This window comes from Lycium ferocissimum, chromosome 7, assembly GCF_029784015.1.
Source record: "Lycium ferocissimum isolate CSIRO_LF1 chromosome 7, AGI_CSIRO_Lferr_CH_V1, whole genome shotgun sequence".
Lineage (NCBI taxonomy): Eukaryota > Viridiplantae > Streptophyta > Magnoliopsida > Solanales > Solanaceae > Lycium > Lycium ferocissimum.
Window position 1 is genome coordinate 44,671,305 of NC_081348.1, and position 14,614 is coordinate 44,685,918.

The 14,614-nt window shown below is 33.2% G+C and overlaps 1 protein-coding gene across 1 annotated transcript; it reads right to left on the reverse strand.

The window, feature by feature from the left end:
* Positions 1–10,522: 10,522 nt before the first annotated feature.
* On the reverse strand, positions 10,523–11,377 carry LOC132062893 (agamous-like MADS-box protein AGL62). Its single transcript, XM_059455365.1, has one exon. The coding sequence runs from the start codon at positions 11,364–11,366 to the stop codon at positions 10,818–10,820; it is 549 nt and encodes a 182-aa protein (XP_059311348.1). The 5' UTR covers positions 11,367–11,377; the 3' UTR covers positions 10,523–10,817.
* Positions 11,378–14,614: the final 3,237 nt, after the last annotated feature.

Consider the following 14,614-nt stretch of genomic DNA (forward strand, 5'->3'; position numbering starts at 1 on the left):
TGCTGAGGCCGCATGCGACCGAGCGAACCACATGGCTTCTTATTCCGAATCACAATTATGTCCGAGGCATACATGAGCAAAAATATAACGTGAAGTGCATGATGAGCTTTTATAAAACATAGTAAGTCATAATATTAAACATAAGTACTTGATTAAGTCATGAATGCGGACAATATCATAAATGAGCCAAACCGGAAGCTAACCAACTCGAAGTCTAACATGACACTTGTCTTGTCTATGAAACCTAGATACACAACAACAACACGAGTCCGAAACACGTAACATACTTGAAAGGTAGGGCGGTAAAAGGACCCCGGCTCGAGAGAAAGATACCTTTAGATGCAAAACTAAATAAGAAAGACAATGCCTAAACCCCGAATGAGAAGGGGCTCACGCAATAAGCTCCAAGTACGTGCGGATCTAATGAGCGAGTCGCATAAGGCGTCGTCCTATAAATCCGTACCGCATCGTGAAATGCGAGGCCCCGGGCAATAAAAGGGGACGTCAAAGCACATTGAATGTATTGGTATGTAAAAACCGAAAGAAATAACATGGGACATGGAATAACATGATAAGATGCGGACAATATAGCCAAACCGAAAACACGGACATGAACATGGGCATGAGCATGGGTACATATATATATATATATATATATATATATATATATATATATATATATATATATATATATATATATATATATATATATATATATATATATATATATATTGTAACATAAGTAAAACATGATAAGTAGGGTGAGCATTTCATAAACTGACACATGATATCACTACGTGAATACGTGGAGTCTGGTACCTCGCCGGACTAGCAGAGCCCCCATACCTTGCCAGGGTATAAGGTGGTAATATGCCTGATGGATCCATTCAATGTAAATTAAGGAATCGTCCTAACTAGGCGGAGCGATCCTTGTCCTATGGTGGCTACGCAGTTTCAGGCTATCTGAGCCTTCTTGGTAATTCGTGCAACTCCTAAAAACATAAACATGATATAGTTAGCTAAGAAGCCCATGATTTTCGTGAATTAACTTGTACTTGACTTGTAATTATGATTTCACGAAATAACTTGTAAACATGGTTTCATGAAATAACTTGTAAACATGGTTTCATGAAATAACTTGTATTTAGCATGTATGTATCTTGAGTCATGGCATGAAGATAATTATATAATACAATTGCATGAAAATTTGTAGACATGTAGGATATTCATGAAATAATCATTTTTATTCAAAAACATGCATGCAAGAACCCATGGAATACAAATATGGGTTTTCATGGATTACGGACGGATTCTCAATAATCATAAAGAAATATTAAGAACACAATGATGGAATTATAACAATTCATACATAATATAATCATGGACATGGACCTAGGGTTATCATGAGCATGGTATAGAAACCCTAGTTTTAGTAGAGAATCATAATTTATGAATTTTGAAGCGTGGGGAAGAACAATGATGTTCCCACACGTAGATAGTAACTCTACATACCTTAGTCGCTCCAAAACTTGAATTAAAGACTTGAGCTTTGAAGAAGATTTCCAAAATCTTGAATTCTTGAACCTTGAGATGGGTTTTCTTGAAAACCCTAGTTTAGGAACAATGATTTCTTGCTTAGATTATTAGAGTATATGTTAGAATTGAGTTGGAAGGGTTTGGATTGACTTACCTTGATGTTTTGGATTGTTGCTAGGGCTTGGAATTGTGAATAATGAAATAAAAGAACTCAAGGCTTGAATTTATACAAAAGTGAGGCGAAAATTATATGGACATATTATACGGTCCGTATAATATGACCATATTTTATCGTGGCACAAAACAGAACGTCGAGTTGAGGTTTCGTGAAGTACGGACGACTTATACGGTCCGTATAAAATTATATGGGCCGTATAAGTAGTTCGTATAACATGACCGAGGAACGGACTACTTTCGTACACCTTCGGTAGAAATGGTCATAACTTTTTGTACAGATGTCCACTTGACCCCTATAATATACCGTTGGAAAGATATTTCAAAGGGCTACAACTTTCATTCAGGAAGTTTTCCCAAATTCCTAATTAATAAAGGGGTTATGGTCATTGGAAGTAAGACCTTCTACAAACTCACTTGCAAACATGCCCCGTAGAGTGGCTTCCAACTTTGCTTTGCCCAAAGACATTTCTTATGACTTGATTAGTTTTCAAAACACTTCCTATAACCCTCATATTGGTTCCATTATATTATCATCATATGAGTCAAACCTTCGCCCGAAGCTACGAGGTGTTACACTATTCATGTTAAATTTTCGTTTTTATTGAACTAAAGTTTGATTAATTGATGTTGCATTTTTTAGAAAGGTCTTCTAGTAGTGTACTAATTTTGTAATAAACTATGATTTGCTCATTTGGTAAGATTATATAAGAATTGAGAATGTTTTGATAGTTTTCACAATTTGTAGAGTTTTTATGTCTATAAGAAAAAATACAACTTAAAATGTTCAAATTATATGTTCAAACATAATTTCAAACCATGATTTCAAATCATGTCCAAACGGGACCTTAATCTATTAACAGCTCTTTACAAAGTAAAGTGTCGTATTAATTAGATTCTCCATCAAACCTGTATTAATCAAGTCGCTTGTTGAGTGACGTGTAATTGTCCTTCATTGGCAATCACATCATACCTTTCAATTAAAATCACCCCAATTTTATGAAACTGATTCACTGATTTTACAATTGTTTTCCCACTTTATACTTGTCTTTTTTTTTGTTTTTTGATTGAGAATATAAAACTAGATCTTGCTTTTGATATTATGCAAAATTCTTCCATCACACTTAGAGTACTTCTCCCGCTTTATCTAATATCTATAATTTGCATAAAAACTCCATTTTTCTCAACACAAAATCTGATTCATCAATCCACTAGGTTGAACTTGTGGTGTAATAAAGATATAGCACTAATTTCCTTCTTTCTTTACTAGTACTAAAAACACGAGAATTTCCAAACATAAATTTTTAGGGAGATCCGTCGAAAATATGAGATTTCCAACGGAATATTCATTGAAAAGCTTCACACGAGCCAATTTCTGACAGACCTCTCCCAAAAATATCTGTTGAAAATTCGTGTGCTTTTAGTTATGCTTGTCCTTTCTTTTTCTTTATGTATTACTCCATCCAGCTATGTCCCATAATAAGTGTTACTTTAACCAAAATACGCATATTAAGAAACTAATAATGCAATGTAAAGTTTACTAAATTACTCCTATATAATAAAAACAAAGTATTTTTTCCTCTAGCATGCATGAGTAATAATCCTTTGACATTGGGATTCCAACAATTCCAAGTTATTATGTGGTTTTACCAATCATCATTTAGATGTTACTTTAACTTGTCAGTTTTTGTCTAAGGGTAGAATTGGAAATAATTAGCTAATTTATATCTTAGTTTTCTAAGGTAACACTTATAATGGGACAATTTTTTTTACTAAGGCGACACTAATGGGACAGAGGGAGTACTTTTTACATGCATGGAGAGAGGTTAGCCACGTCGCATGTTGTTCTATACAAGAAAAGGGACTTGACACTTGAGAATTTAAGGCTGATCTAAGTTCTCAAAGAGATGATATTTTCTTCTTGCCTTTGCTTTTTATATAATTTTTCTTCACTCATATCCACATATATCTTGGGAGTATAATTAGTTTTACGCATTGATAGTATAAATTTTTTTATACTATCGACTCACGTAAGATGTAATTACAGTCAGATAATTCTCTATACAAGTAGTAATTGTTAATTTTTTAAAAATGAGACGCAATCTTCTATAACAGGTCAAAATTAACTGATAGTATGAGAAAATATTTACACTGTCATTGCAGTAGCAGTACTACTGGCCGTCCATTTAAATGGGGTTGTGGTCCATGAAGAAGAGATGGCAAATCCAATAAGTTCATTTTTAGGAGATTTTGTAGTACATATAGTATCAAATTGAATCCGTTATGTCTAAAGTCATTTGATATTCGTGTATACGAACTACTTTTTTCAGCCATACACTTGCCCATTGCATTATAGTACTATGACAATTTTGTGAAGTCACACATCTTGCTACAAAAGTAGTGAGGTACATTATATACAAACACATATATACAAGTTTTTTAAAACAATTCCAAAAAAGAATTCTAGATGGTAGGATGGCGATGTTATCGAGACACACTAGCTAGTGAGTCTTATTTCTCGAGGCCAGAGGCGGAACTAGGGTTCGGACGAGTAAAAAGGGAGGAGCTAGGGAGGAACTATTATCAATGAAGAGGACGCCAACAAGTTGTTTAAGATTTAATATAAGGTCTGAACATAGTAAAATGAATTTAATGCAACTTTTGTCAATTTAACGAAAAAAAAAAAAAGGCCCTCCGTACATTGTAACGTCAGACCAGCTATGGTTTTATGGCAGAGGAGTGTTAATACACAATTGTGGACAGATTTCTAAAGACATGACCTCAAATTGAAACAATCTGAGTTACTATCAAGGCATCGATTCCTCTTAAAGCTAAGGTTCAGTAACAGTTTGGAGTCTGTGATAACAAGAATGTGTTTATTGATGTCTATAATGGGGAGTACTTTAATACTAACATATACTTTTGGCATGTCATTGAGATCAAGAGTCAGCCCATGTGACTGAAAATATGGTCACCGGATTTCACCCCTGAAGAAGATAGCTCCTTAACGATGGTATCCATTCTATTACAAAAAATCCTCTTTCATATACCTAACATCATATCAAAAAAATTCTAAGCCCCATTGGAATTTCTGATGGCCATGGATGTTGCTGCTAAAGGAAGAACTAGGTCAAGGCGTCAAGCATGGCTAAAGTTTGCGTAGAAATTGTTGGAGTTTGCATTTTAATATTAAAGCATTATTTCTTGTCATGTTAGTGGTCATAAATTGACAAGAAAGTGGTGGTGTAATTCGTCCTACTAAATACCCCACTAAGACTTAAATCTTGTAACCACAACCCCATGTTCTACCTCACTTAATATCTCACAACTCTCATATTTAATCTATGGAAGAATTCTACACATATAAATAGTGGTGTTTCTTCCTTCTATCAATGGTGTGTGAGAAAAAAATATGAAAAATATTTTAGCGTGTAGTGAGGTTGGAGTTGTGAAAGAAAGAGTTGAGAAAAAAAAATTCTAAGTCTCCAACTTATACACTACAAAATAGAGTAATTTTATGTTGAAGGAAGGTGTTTTTATGGTGGATTTTGGACTCTTCAACTAGTCCGGAGTTATTTGAGTCACACGATATTGACGGGCTGTTATATCCTGGAGGGGAAAAGTCAAGAGAATTAGTGCTGGACCGGTGAAGTTTATACCGCAGTGGACTTGAATTTCCTTTAAAAGAGCGAGATATCTGTGCCTCAGTCTGAATATTTGTTTATTCATTCATTTTATTTTTCGACTGTAATTTACTGTAATTTTATTTACCCAAAGAAATTGATTTGTCTAAGGCGAGACTGAATCATGTATAGGTTGTCTACAAAATGCTTAATAATCCACTACAATGATACGATCAAAGAATGGTTACACAAATATTGTAACCATTGTAGATGAAATGCAATGGTTACAATAGTGGAGAACTAGATGATATACAGAAAGAAATTGATATCAGATGTATGTAGGGAGGTCTTTCCCCTAGAGGATTTAAGAAGAACAAGACACAGAATGAATATACAATCACCTATTATCGTGAGAAAAGAAGAAATCACAAACATCTACATCGTCCACTTTTCATGATGAGTACATTCAACTAGAACATTAGGGACATGAAATCTCAAGTGGCTACTGATGGACTGAAATTCTAAATCAAACAGTACAAACTTTCTCTTAAAGTCATTCAAGAACCCTTTGTAAAGGAGGCCAAGAAAAAATATACTGATATGCACGGTTGCTTTGCTAATAGTAGCGAAAAAAATTGATTGTTTTGGGAATCTACTTTGGCTTGTATCATTTTTTGCTAATGAGGGTCAGATGATTTTTACCTGTAGAACAACCTGTTAGGATCAAGCGCTTACCATCATGTCAAACTATCCTGCATCTTGCTAGATATAGCTATGATCATTCCTTATTATTATTAATTTCTGTCTTGAAGAAGAGAACTTTATCAGATATTTCAATTTTTTAAAACTTCTAGACTGATCAGGAGGAGTTTATAACATTGTTAGAAGTCAATGATAGGATGATATCACTGGAACATATGTTGGAGGATCTATCAAAAAATGAAAACAAGTAAGCCCTTGAGTGATTGCTCTAAAGCAAATATATGCTATACTAATTAGTCTACTGCTTACTTCTGTAGATATATGGTGCACATCAACAAGAATACCACCACCATTTTGATCAGTTTAAAACCAAAATTAAAATAAAACATAGCCCACTAATATGTCCATCAAATTGCACTAGTACACTAGTTACACTAAAAAGCCAATCTGAAAAAACTGATATAAGAATTTTACCATTTTTATCCACTAAATTACAGTATACTAATACTGATCAATTCCTCAACAGTAAACAGTGATTATACTACAATTAAGTTTAGAAGTTTAGTAATCCATGCTTCATTTATTTAATATAGTATAACAAATATCACTAAATCTGTTGAAAAGTAGTTATCATAGCATAGTTGGTAGAAAACTTATATGTGTTCCAACTTATCTTCTCCCATGTCCGCCCATATTGACTGCACCCGCAACAACATGTTCCTTTCTCTTCTCTTTAGTTCTAGAATCTATAGTTTGTTTATTCTAGGTTTGTGGCAACTCCATAAATGTTGAGTTTTGGATGTAAATTTAATTTATTTAACTTATTGTACGGTTTTTTTTGTTCAAATCCTAATATTAATTATTTGATTGGTTGATCGCCTATTAAATGCTACTATCTACGAATCTAGGGTTGAACTCAAAAGTGGGAACTCTAGATTGCAATAGGATTGTATGGAGCGTGTTCCCAAACCAGGGCATCGGGGAATGATTTCGCGGTTAGGATAGACATATTCATAACTTTGCGACTTGGAAGTGCTTTAATGAAACTCATCCCTACCTTCTTTGCATGAGCTTCTTCTGAGCGGGTGTATAAATGTGTAACAGTTTCGTAAGGGGACTCGAGCAGGCTACCATGAGACAAAAGATCTTCTTTCTAAAGAGATTCTCTTCGGAACTCTTATATGTCCAAGGTTCTAGGTTTTTCCCCGACTTTGTCCGTGAGAAACACCTCGACTTTTTTAGAATAGGTCCGAGTCAAATAGCAATAATTCGAAGCTTCTTTTTACACTATTTCGGAAACCCAAGGACTCAATCGTATGGATATGTAAAATACAGGATTTCTAATCCTAGCAGGAAAAGGAGAGAAATGGATACTCAATTTAAAGTGAATAAACAAAATTCCATACTCAATCTTATATGTCCGGAAAGCCGTCGATCAAACTATTAAAGATCTTTCATATCTTTCGAGATCCACCCCACAATGCAGAATTAATTTGTTTAGGTTTCGCACTCTTCTCATTGATGATTCTTTTTTTTTTTTTCTTTTTCTTGTTTTCTTTTTTAATTATTATCCATAGACATATCTGTATGTTGAACAATTTATAGAACTTTCACATCAACAACTTATACACATAAAACAATATACACATAGAAATTTATTCCTCCACTTGAAAAATTAGCAGTAAGTTAAAATTATTCTTTAGTAAGCTTAATACATGTGGTTCTTAATAAAGTAAGAGTTTGATCATTTGCTAAGACGATGACGTGTATTAGCTATACTATCTATTTAAATTTTGTGACATTGCATTGTATTCTTGAAATTTGTCAATTGCTTCAGACTTGAATCGCTCAAACCAATACGAAAATAATAACAATGTTTTGTGATTGAAGTAAGATAAAGTTTTGCTCCTCCTTGTTTTTTTATTTTCTTTTTTTGAAGTTCTATTAATAATAAAAGTTGATAGGGGTTTCAACTTTAAACATGATCCCAACCTGTATATTAGCAGCCAAAAAGAGAAAGACATGTAGAAGGGGACTCGGGAAAGAGGATCAAGAGGAAATGTCTTTAAATTTTACTCATTTGTGGTCTTTAAACTAAGTCTTTAAACAGTTCCGAGTTCGAAATTCCAAAAATTAAAAAAAATCGCAAGACAAGGGGTTGAATCGCGTGTATGCCGGACTCGGCATACTTTTGTTAAGGAATTACAAATTTTATGCCGAACCCCGCATACTCAACTCATAGATACATAACTTTGATAATTTCTTCACAAAGTTATGCCATGCATACTTTTAATGGGCAAAGTCATTCATCGATGCACATAACACAAAGTTCTACACTCAAGCCCCATTGTATGATCCTATGTATGGCTTTCCATGTAAGCACAATCACATTGTGAAATATATTTGGTCGAGTGGCAGACTCTTTCAGATTACCTAATAATTGCAAGAATTTTCGAATCCAGAAGTATGCACTACGTGATCTCCAAGAAATTAATTTGTTAACCATCCAATATTCGAACCGTTAAATTGGTCAAATCCTACTCTTTGACATAGTAGGCTGGATTTTTATCCATTTATTATTATTAATATTATTATCCATAGACATATCTGTATAAGTAAGGGGTCCGGCATAACTTTGATAATTTTATAGAACTTTTAATGGGCAAACTTTCTTCATCACAACATCACATAACACAAATTGGTTCTAACAAGCCCCATTGTATGATCCGTAAAACAATATACACATAGAATATTTATTCCATGTTGAAACACCATAAATTTTCATTGACTTGATTCAAATAATTGCAAGAATTAGCAGTAAGTTAAAATTCCGTGATTCTTAGTCTAACCATCCAAGCTAATCGTTAAATTGGTAATGACATAGTAGGTGGATCCACTTTATCCATAAAGTAAGAGTTTGATCATTTGCCTAAGACGATGATAAGTAGCATAATTAACAAAAGCTATACGAAATTTAAACTCTATTTAAAATTTTTTTGTGACATTGCAGGGTATTCTTCAAATGAGGGGCAAAATTTAAAGACCACCCCAAAAGAAGGGCAATTCGCGAAATTGCTTCGGGTTTTTTTTTTTTTTTTTTTTTTATGTCGCTTTTTTTTTTCAGACTTGAATCGCTCATATTTGAAATGTTTAAACTAAATAGGTCCTGTGTTCGAACCCACGCGCAAATAAATTTTAAAAAAAAATTCGCAAGCTTTTAAATTTCGCTATGCCGCCAACAAAGATACACTTGTTAAGGAATTACACAAAATAATAACAATAATAACAATGTTTTGTGATTGAAGTAAGATAAAGTTTTGCTCCTCCTTGTATTTTATGCTCGGACCCGATATTTTATTTTTCCATTTTTGAAGTTCTATTGAAATAATACTTATGCCAAGTCGATATGCCGGGCATAAAACATGATCCGCGAAATTTAAACTTGCCTTGCGAATTTTTTTTTAAAATTTTGACCGCGCGTGGGTTATTATAAGCAGCAAAATTTAAAGATTTCAAATATGGGGCAAAAGACACGTGGAATTGGACATAGTGACAAAAATCTATAAACCCCTCCATCTGCATTAAGTAAATTAGGCATCCCTAACTTTAAATTTTTTATATCCACTCCAAAAATTACTAATAGTACATACAACCTTATCTATGTAAATTACATACTTACATTTGATCCTAGTATAAGAATACCTATGTATACATTTAAGCTTTTAAAATAATTGGAAGAGGAACTCCTAGTTTCATATCGTGCAAATGCACACAACCATCCATGTTTGTATTGAAATTGATGAAAGAGTAAAATGAAAGTCAGGTGTACTAAACTTCGGCTCTGCCCGCGATCTAGAAAAGAAAAGTCCACATTGGAATTTCATGCACACAGTCTCACTTTATTTTTTTATAAGAAGTTATTTCCACAATTTGAATCCATAATTTGATCAACAACGGGTAGAAATTGATAAAAGCTTCTCAAATAAAGAATTGCTCTGCAGTATCATAGCTACAGGATCATACTTATATTTTTTTTATATTAAGCTCTATTTGGTTGTTTTTACTTGATCCCATATCTATAGGGTTCCATTTCAGTAAACAAGTTTAATATTCAACAATACAACCCTTGAAGGTATAAAATATCAAAGACATGTTGAGTCAACAATTAATCACGGTCTAATGGCTGTCAGGGGTTAGAGTAAAACATCCATTTCAAGTAATCGAGTCGAATAATCCTATTTTAGTTCTTGTTTCGTTGGTTAAGCAATCATGCATTTTCATTTTTTCGACTTGTAAGAGCCACTGGACATGTCATAAATGCAACTAATTAATATGAAAAATTAAGGATTCGGTTGTTGGTGCATTCCGTTTGTATTTAAATTTGATTTAAAATGTTGAAACTACGTCGATATGGAAGTAACATTACGCCGTCCAAAATCTATCCATTCTAACCTTGGAGTCTACTAATTAGTGCACAATAATGACAAGTAACATATTTTCTTAAATTGATAGACGAAAAGAAGTTCTAAGACGTTTGAACGTAATGACAAAGTAAACAACACACAAAAAACAGACATTCTCTAGCATAATTTATTCAGGTACCCTTTCTCTACATAGAGATAGTACCTCTTTTCCAACGTTTAACCAGAAAGCTAGAAACAAACACACAAGTTCTAGGGAAAAGAGTTCATACGAAAAATAAATAGTTTGACCATATTAGTCTATAAGTAGGTTTTTGGAGTCTTTTTTTTTTTTTTTTTTTTTTTTTCAAATGAGAAAAATCTAGTCACGGGGTCCAGATGGTCCAGCATCAGAACCAGATGAAAGAGCCAATGCACCTCCAAGTGTTCTATAGGGGAAGACAATACCATTCTCCTTTTGTTGGTTCGCCATTCTTTCGACTTCCTTTTGTTTGGCTTCCAGGGCCTCGCTCAGTTCTTGAAGTTGGAAATAGTTGAGTTCTTCAAGCACAGGAGCTTTCTCCCCCGTTGTTTGAAGTGTTTCTCCATGTCTTTTCTCGTCTCTAAGTCTGTCCTCCATCTGGTTTAGCTGATTAATTACCTCACCAACTCTATCATTGTGATAAGTGGGCTCGTCAAGATTTAGTCCAAGGAACTTATCCACAATAGAATTGACAGAAGGGTGACCAAATGTGTAAATTTTGTTGCTAGGAGAAAAAATCACAGTGGCAACTTTAGCTTCGCATAGGATAGCAAGTTCAGTTGCCTTCTTAAAGAGACCAACACGACGTTTAGAAAAAGTTACCTCTAAGTTGCTCTTCTTTTGCATCTTTGCCATCTCAACTCTTTTGCGACCATTAGGCTTTCTCATGGCTAAAAACTCTAATTTGAGAATTAATAAGAAAATGTGATGTTGTGTCTCAACACCAAGAGTGTATTTATAGGGGTAAAATCATTGCATTATTTGATGGAAATGAACTCAAATAACAAGAGAGTAAAAAAATTAATGTTAATTCCTTTTTCAAATGGATTTGAACCAAAATCATAATATTGATTGAGTTTCTTTTTCTTTTCTTTTTTTGTATAGTCAATGCCAATCTGTAAAGATTATAATTACACATTACATTTTTTTCTTAATTAGAGTTATGTTATTTGATTTGTTGACAAAGTTTTTGCTACGCCATTCTTTTATAGCATATTTTTTAGTAAGTTCATATGTAAAATGATGGTAATTTCTGAGATATAAATATTTTTCCTATTGTATATGTTTATTTTCTAGATTTTCTCTTGTTTGAATATATATATTTCCTTTTGTTGTCATGCTTAGTAGAAGATCTCCTACTATAAGCTTTAATAATGTGAATATATATATTGTCTAACTCATATTACGTATGAATAAAATTAAGCACTTCAACTTAAAATCTTAATGTAAATTAGTGCGTGTTTGATAGCATTTACAAACTTGTAAAACCTAGTCATAACTTACAACAAGTGAAAGAATGTCATGATAGATAAACCTAAACTCTTAACACAATTAAACATGTATAAGCCCCTTAAAAACGTTCTCGTGCACTTAATGTGATACATTGTAATTAATCTCTAAATGATATAGTAAATTATGTATTTTTTTTTAACAACCTGATATTCAAAGTCGACTAACCGTTGAAATTCAAGCCAGAAATTCTGTCAATAAAACATATAAGAGAAAATATGTCATTCTCACGATATCATCTATCTAAATTTACGACTTGAAAGCACTCTAATGGAATTCATCCCTAACGTCTTTGCATGATCTCTTTTGAAGTCTTGTGCGTAATTGTATGTTCTATATCATGTCGAACTAATTTGCTTAGGTTTTTAACCGTTTTAATTGATGTTTCTTTTTTATATTCGTAGACGTTTGTATGTTGAACATTTTATAGAACTTTCGCATTAAATTTCTAACATCAAACAAATGCTACACGTGAAAATATAATACACATAAATATTTATTCCTCGACTTGAAGAATTAGTAGTAGGTTCAATTCATTATTTGTGAGAGACATATTTAGGGGATCAGTAAGCTTAATACATGGGGTTCTTAATAAAGTAAGAGTTTAATTTGCTAAGCCGATGACTTGTATTAGTTATACGATTTATTTAAATTTTGTGAAATTCCATTATATTCTTCAAATTTGTCAATTGCTTCAAAATGGAATCACAAATACAAAAAATAATACTCCCTCCGTCCCATTTTATGTGATATAGTTTGACTAGACGCGAAATTTAAGAAATAAAGAAAGACTTTGAAACTTGTGGTCTAAAAACAATCCCTAGATATTTATTTGGTTGTAAATCATTTCCATATGGGTAAAAGGGTGTGATTTAAGTTAAATTATTTCTAAATATAAGAATGTATCATTCTTTCTAGGCCAGACCAAAAGAAAAGTGTGTCACATAAATTGGAACAGAGGAGTAATAATGTTTTCATTACTAACCCGGGGTATAACATATACTAATAACAATGTCGGAACTAGATGAAGTAGGAGCTTGGTAGTGATTGTTGTTCTTTTGCTTTGGTTATCTTACTATTTTGCTGTCAAAGTTTAATTTCTCTTTTCTTAGTATTTTCATCAAAGCTTCTTTCACCGTTATTTGAGCGTGCTTTATCAGAAGCAATCTCTCTACTCACAAGGTAGGATTAATGTATGTGTGCATCCCACTCTCCACCAAAATTCACTTGTAGGGTCACATTGGATTATTGTTGTGGTGGTGGTTGACGAAAGGGTACCATGCCCGTATAGTGTTTAAAATAGACTCAAGGTGTCAGTTCGTCAAATATACAACAATGTGGTACAAGTAGTGCATCCTAATTAATGTAGGTGAAATATTACATGCAAGAAATTACTATGCACTCCTAACAACTTTATTTTGATATACTCTACGGGTATTGTGCTCTTTACTTTTTACGCTTTCCCAATACCAAACACAATTGATGCAACACATTGTAATACCGTAGTAATTCTCAAAGTATCTTTTTAAAATTTAATACTATCCTCATGATCCCAACCAGTATATTAACAACCAAAAGAGGAAGGCATTTAGAAGGGAACATAAAGCCTCACCCCTCCATTTAAATCAAGTCAATAAGGCATCCTAAATTTAAAATTCTTTATTTCAGTCCAAAAATTACTAATAGTACATCCGGCTCTATTTATGTAAATTTCCATACTTACATTTGATCCTAGTGTAAGAACAACTAGGTATACAGTTAAGTTTCAAGAAAATTGGGAGGAGAACTCCTTGTTTCATATTGATCAAACAACACTATCATCCATCTTAGTGTTGAAATTGATAAAGAGCAAAAAGAAAGTCAGGTGTACTAAACTTCGACGCTGCGTGCGATTTAGAAAAAGATCAAACCATATTAAATCTTATGTACACACTCTTACTTCACATTTTTATAAGTTGTTTCCACAGTTTGGACCCGTTTGATCACACAGCGGCTTGAAATTGATAAAAGCTTCTCAAATGAGTATATACTAGCAACAGAATCATACTTGCCCATTTTGATATTAATCTCTATTTAGTTGTTTTTTTGCTAGAATTTCCATATTTATAGTAAGTTCATAACCCTAGAAGGTAACAAATAACAAAGATGTGTTGAGTCATCAATTAATCACGGACTAATGGCTGTTAGGAGTTGGAATAAAACATTCATTTCAAGTTATAGAGACGAATACTCCTATTAATCACGGACTAACGGCTACTAGGAAGTAAACATCCATTTCAAGTTATCGAGACGGATACTCCTATTGAAGTTCTTGTTTTTTTTGGTTCAGCAATCATGCATTTTCATTTTTCAACTTGTAACAGCCTTGGGCATGTCATAAATGGAACTTAATATAAACATTAACGGTCGCATTTTATGTAAATTTGAATTAGAACGACACCCCTAAGTCGGCATGGAAGAAATGTTGCTCCATGCAAACTCTTGTCGATAATAAGCTTGGGAATCTACTCATCACTGCACAATGATGACTAGTAAGAAGTTCTATAAAGTGTTTCAAGGACGAAGTAACAACACAATAAAGGGATTCTCTGGCATTAACTTACGGAGATGCACTTTCTATACACAGA

Bases quoted from the DNA above. Each gene is read 5' to 3' on its own strand.
- LOC132062893 (XM_059455365.1), bottom strand. From the start codon at position 11,366: ATGAGAAAGCCTAATGGTCGCAAAAGAGTTGAGATGGCAAAGATGCAA.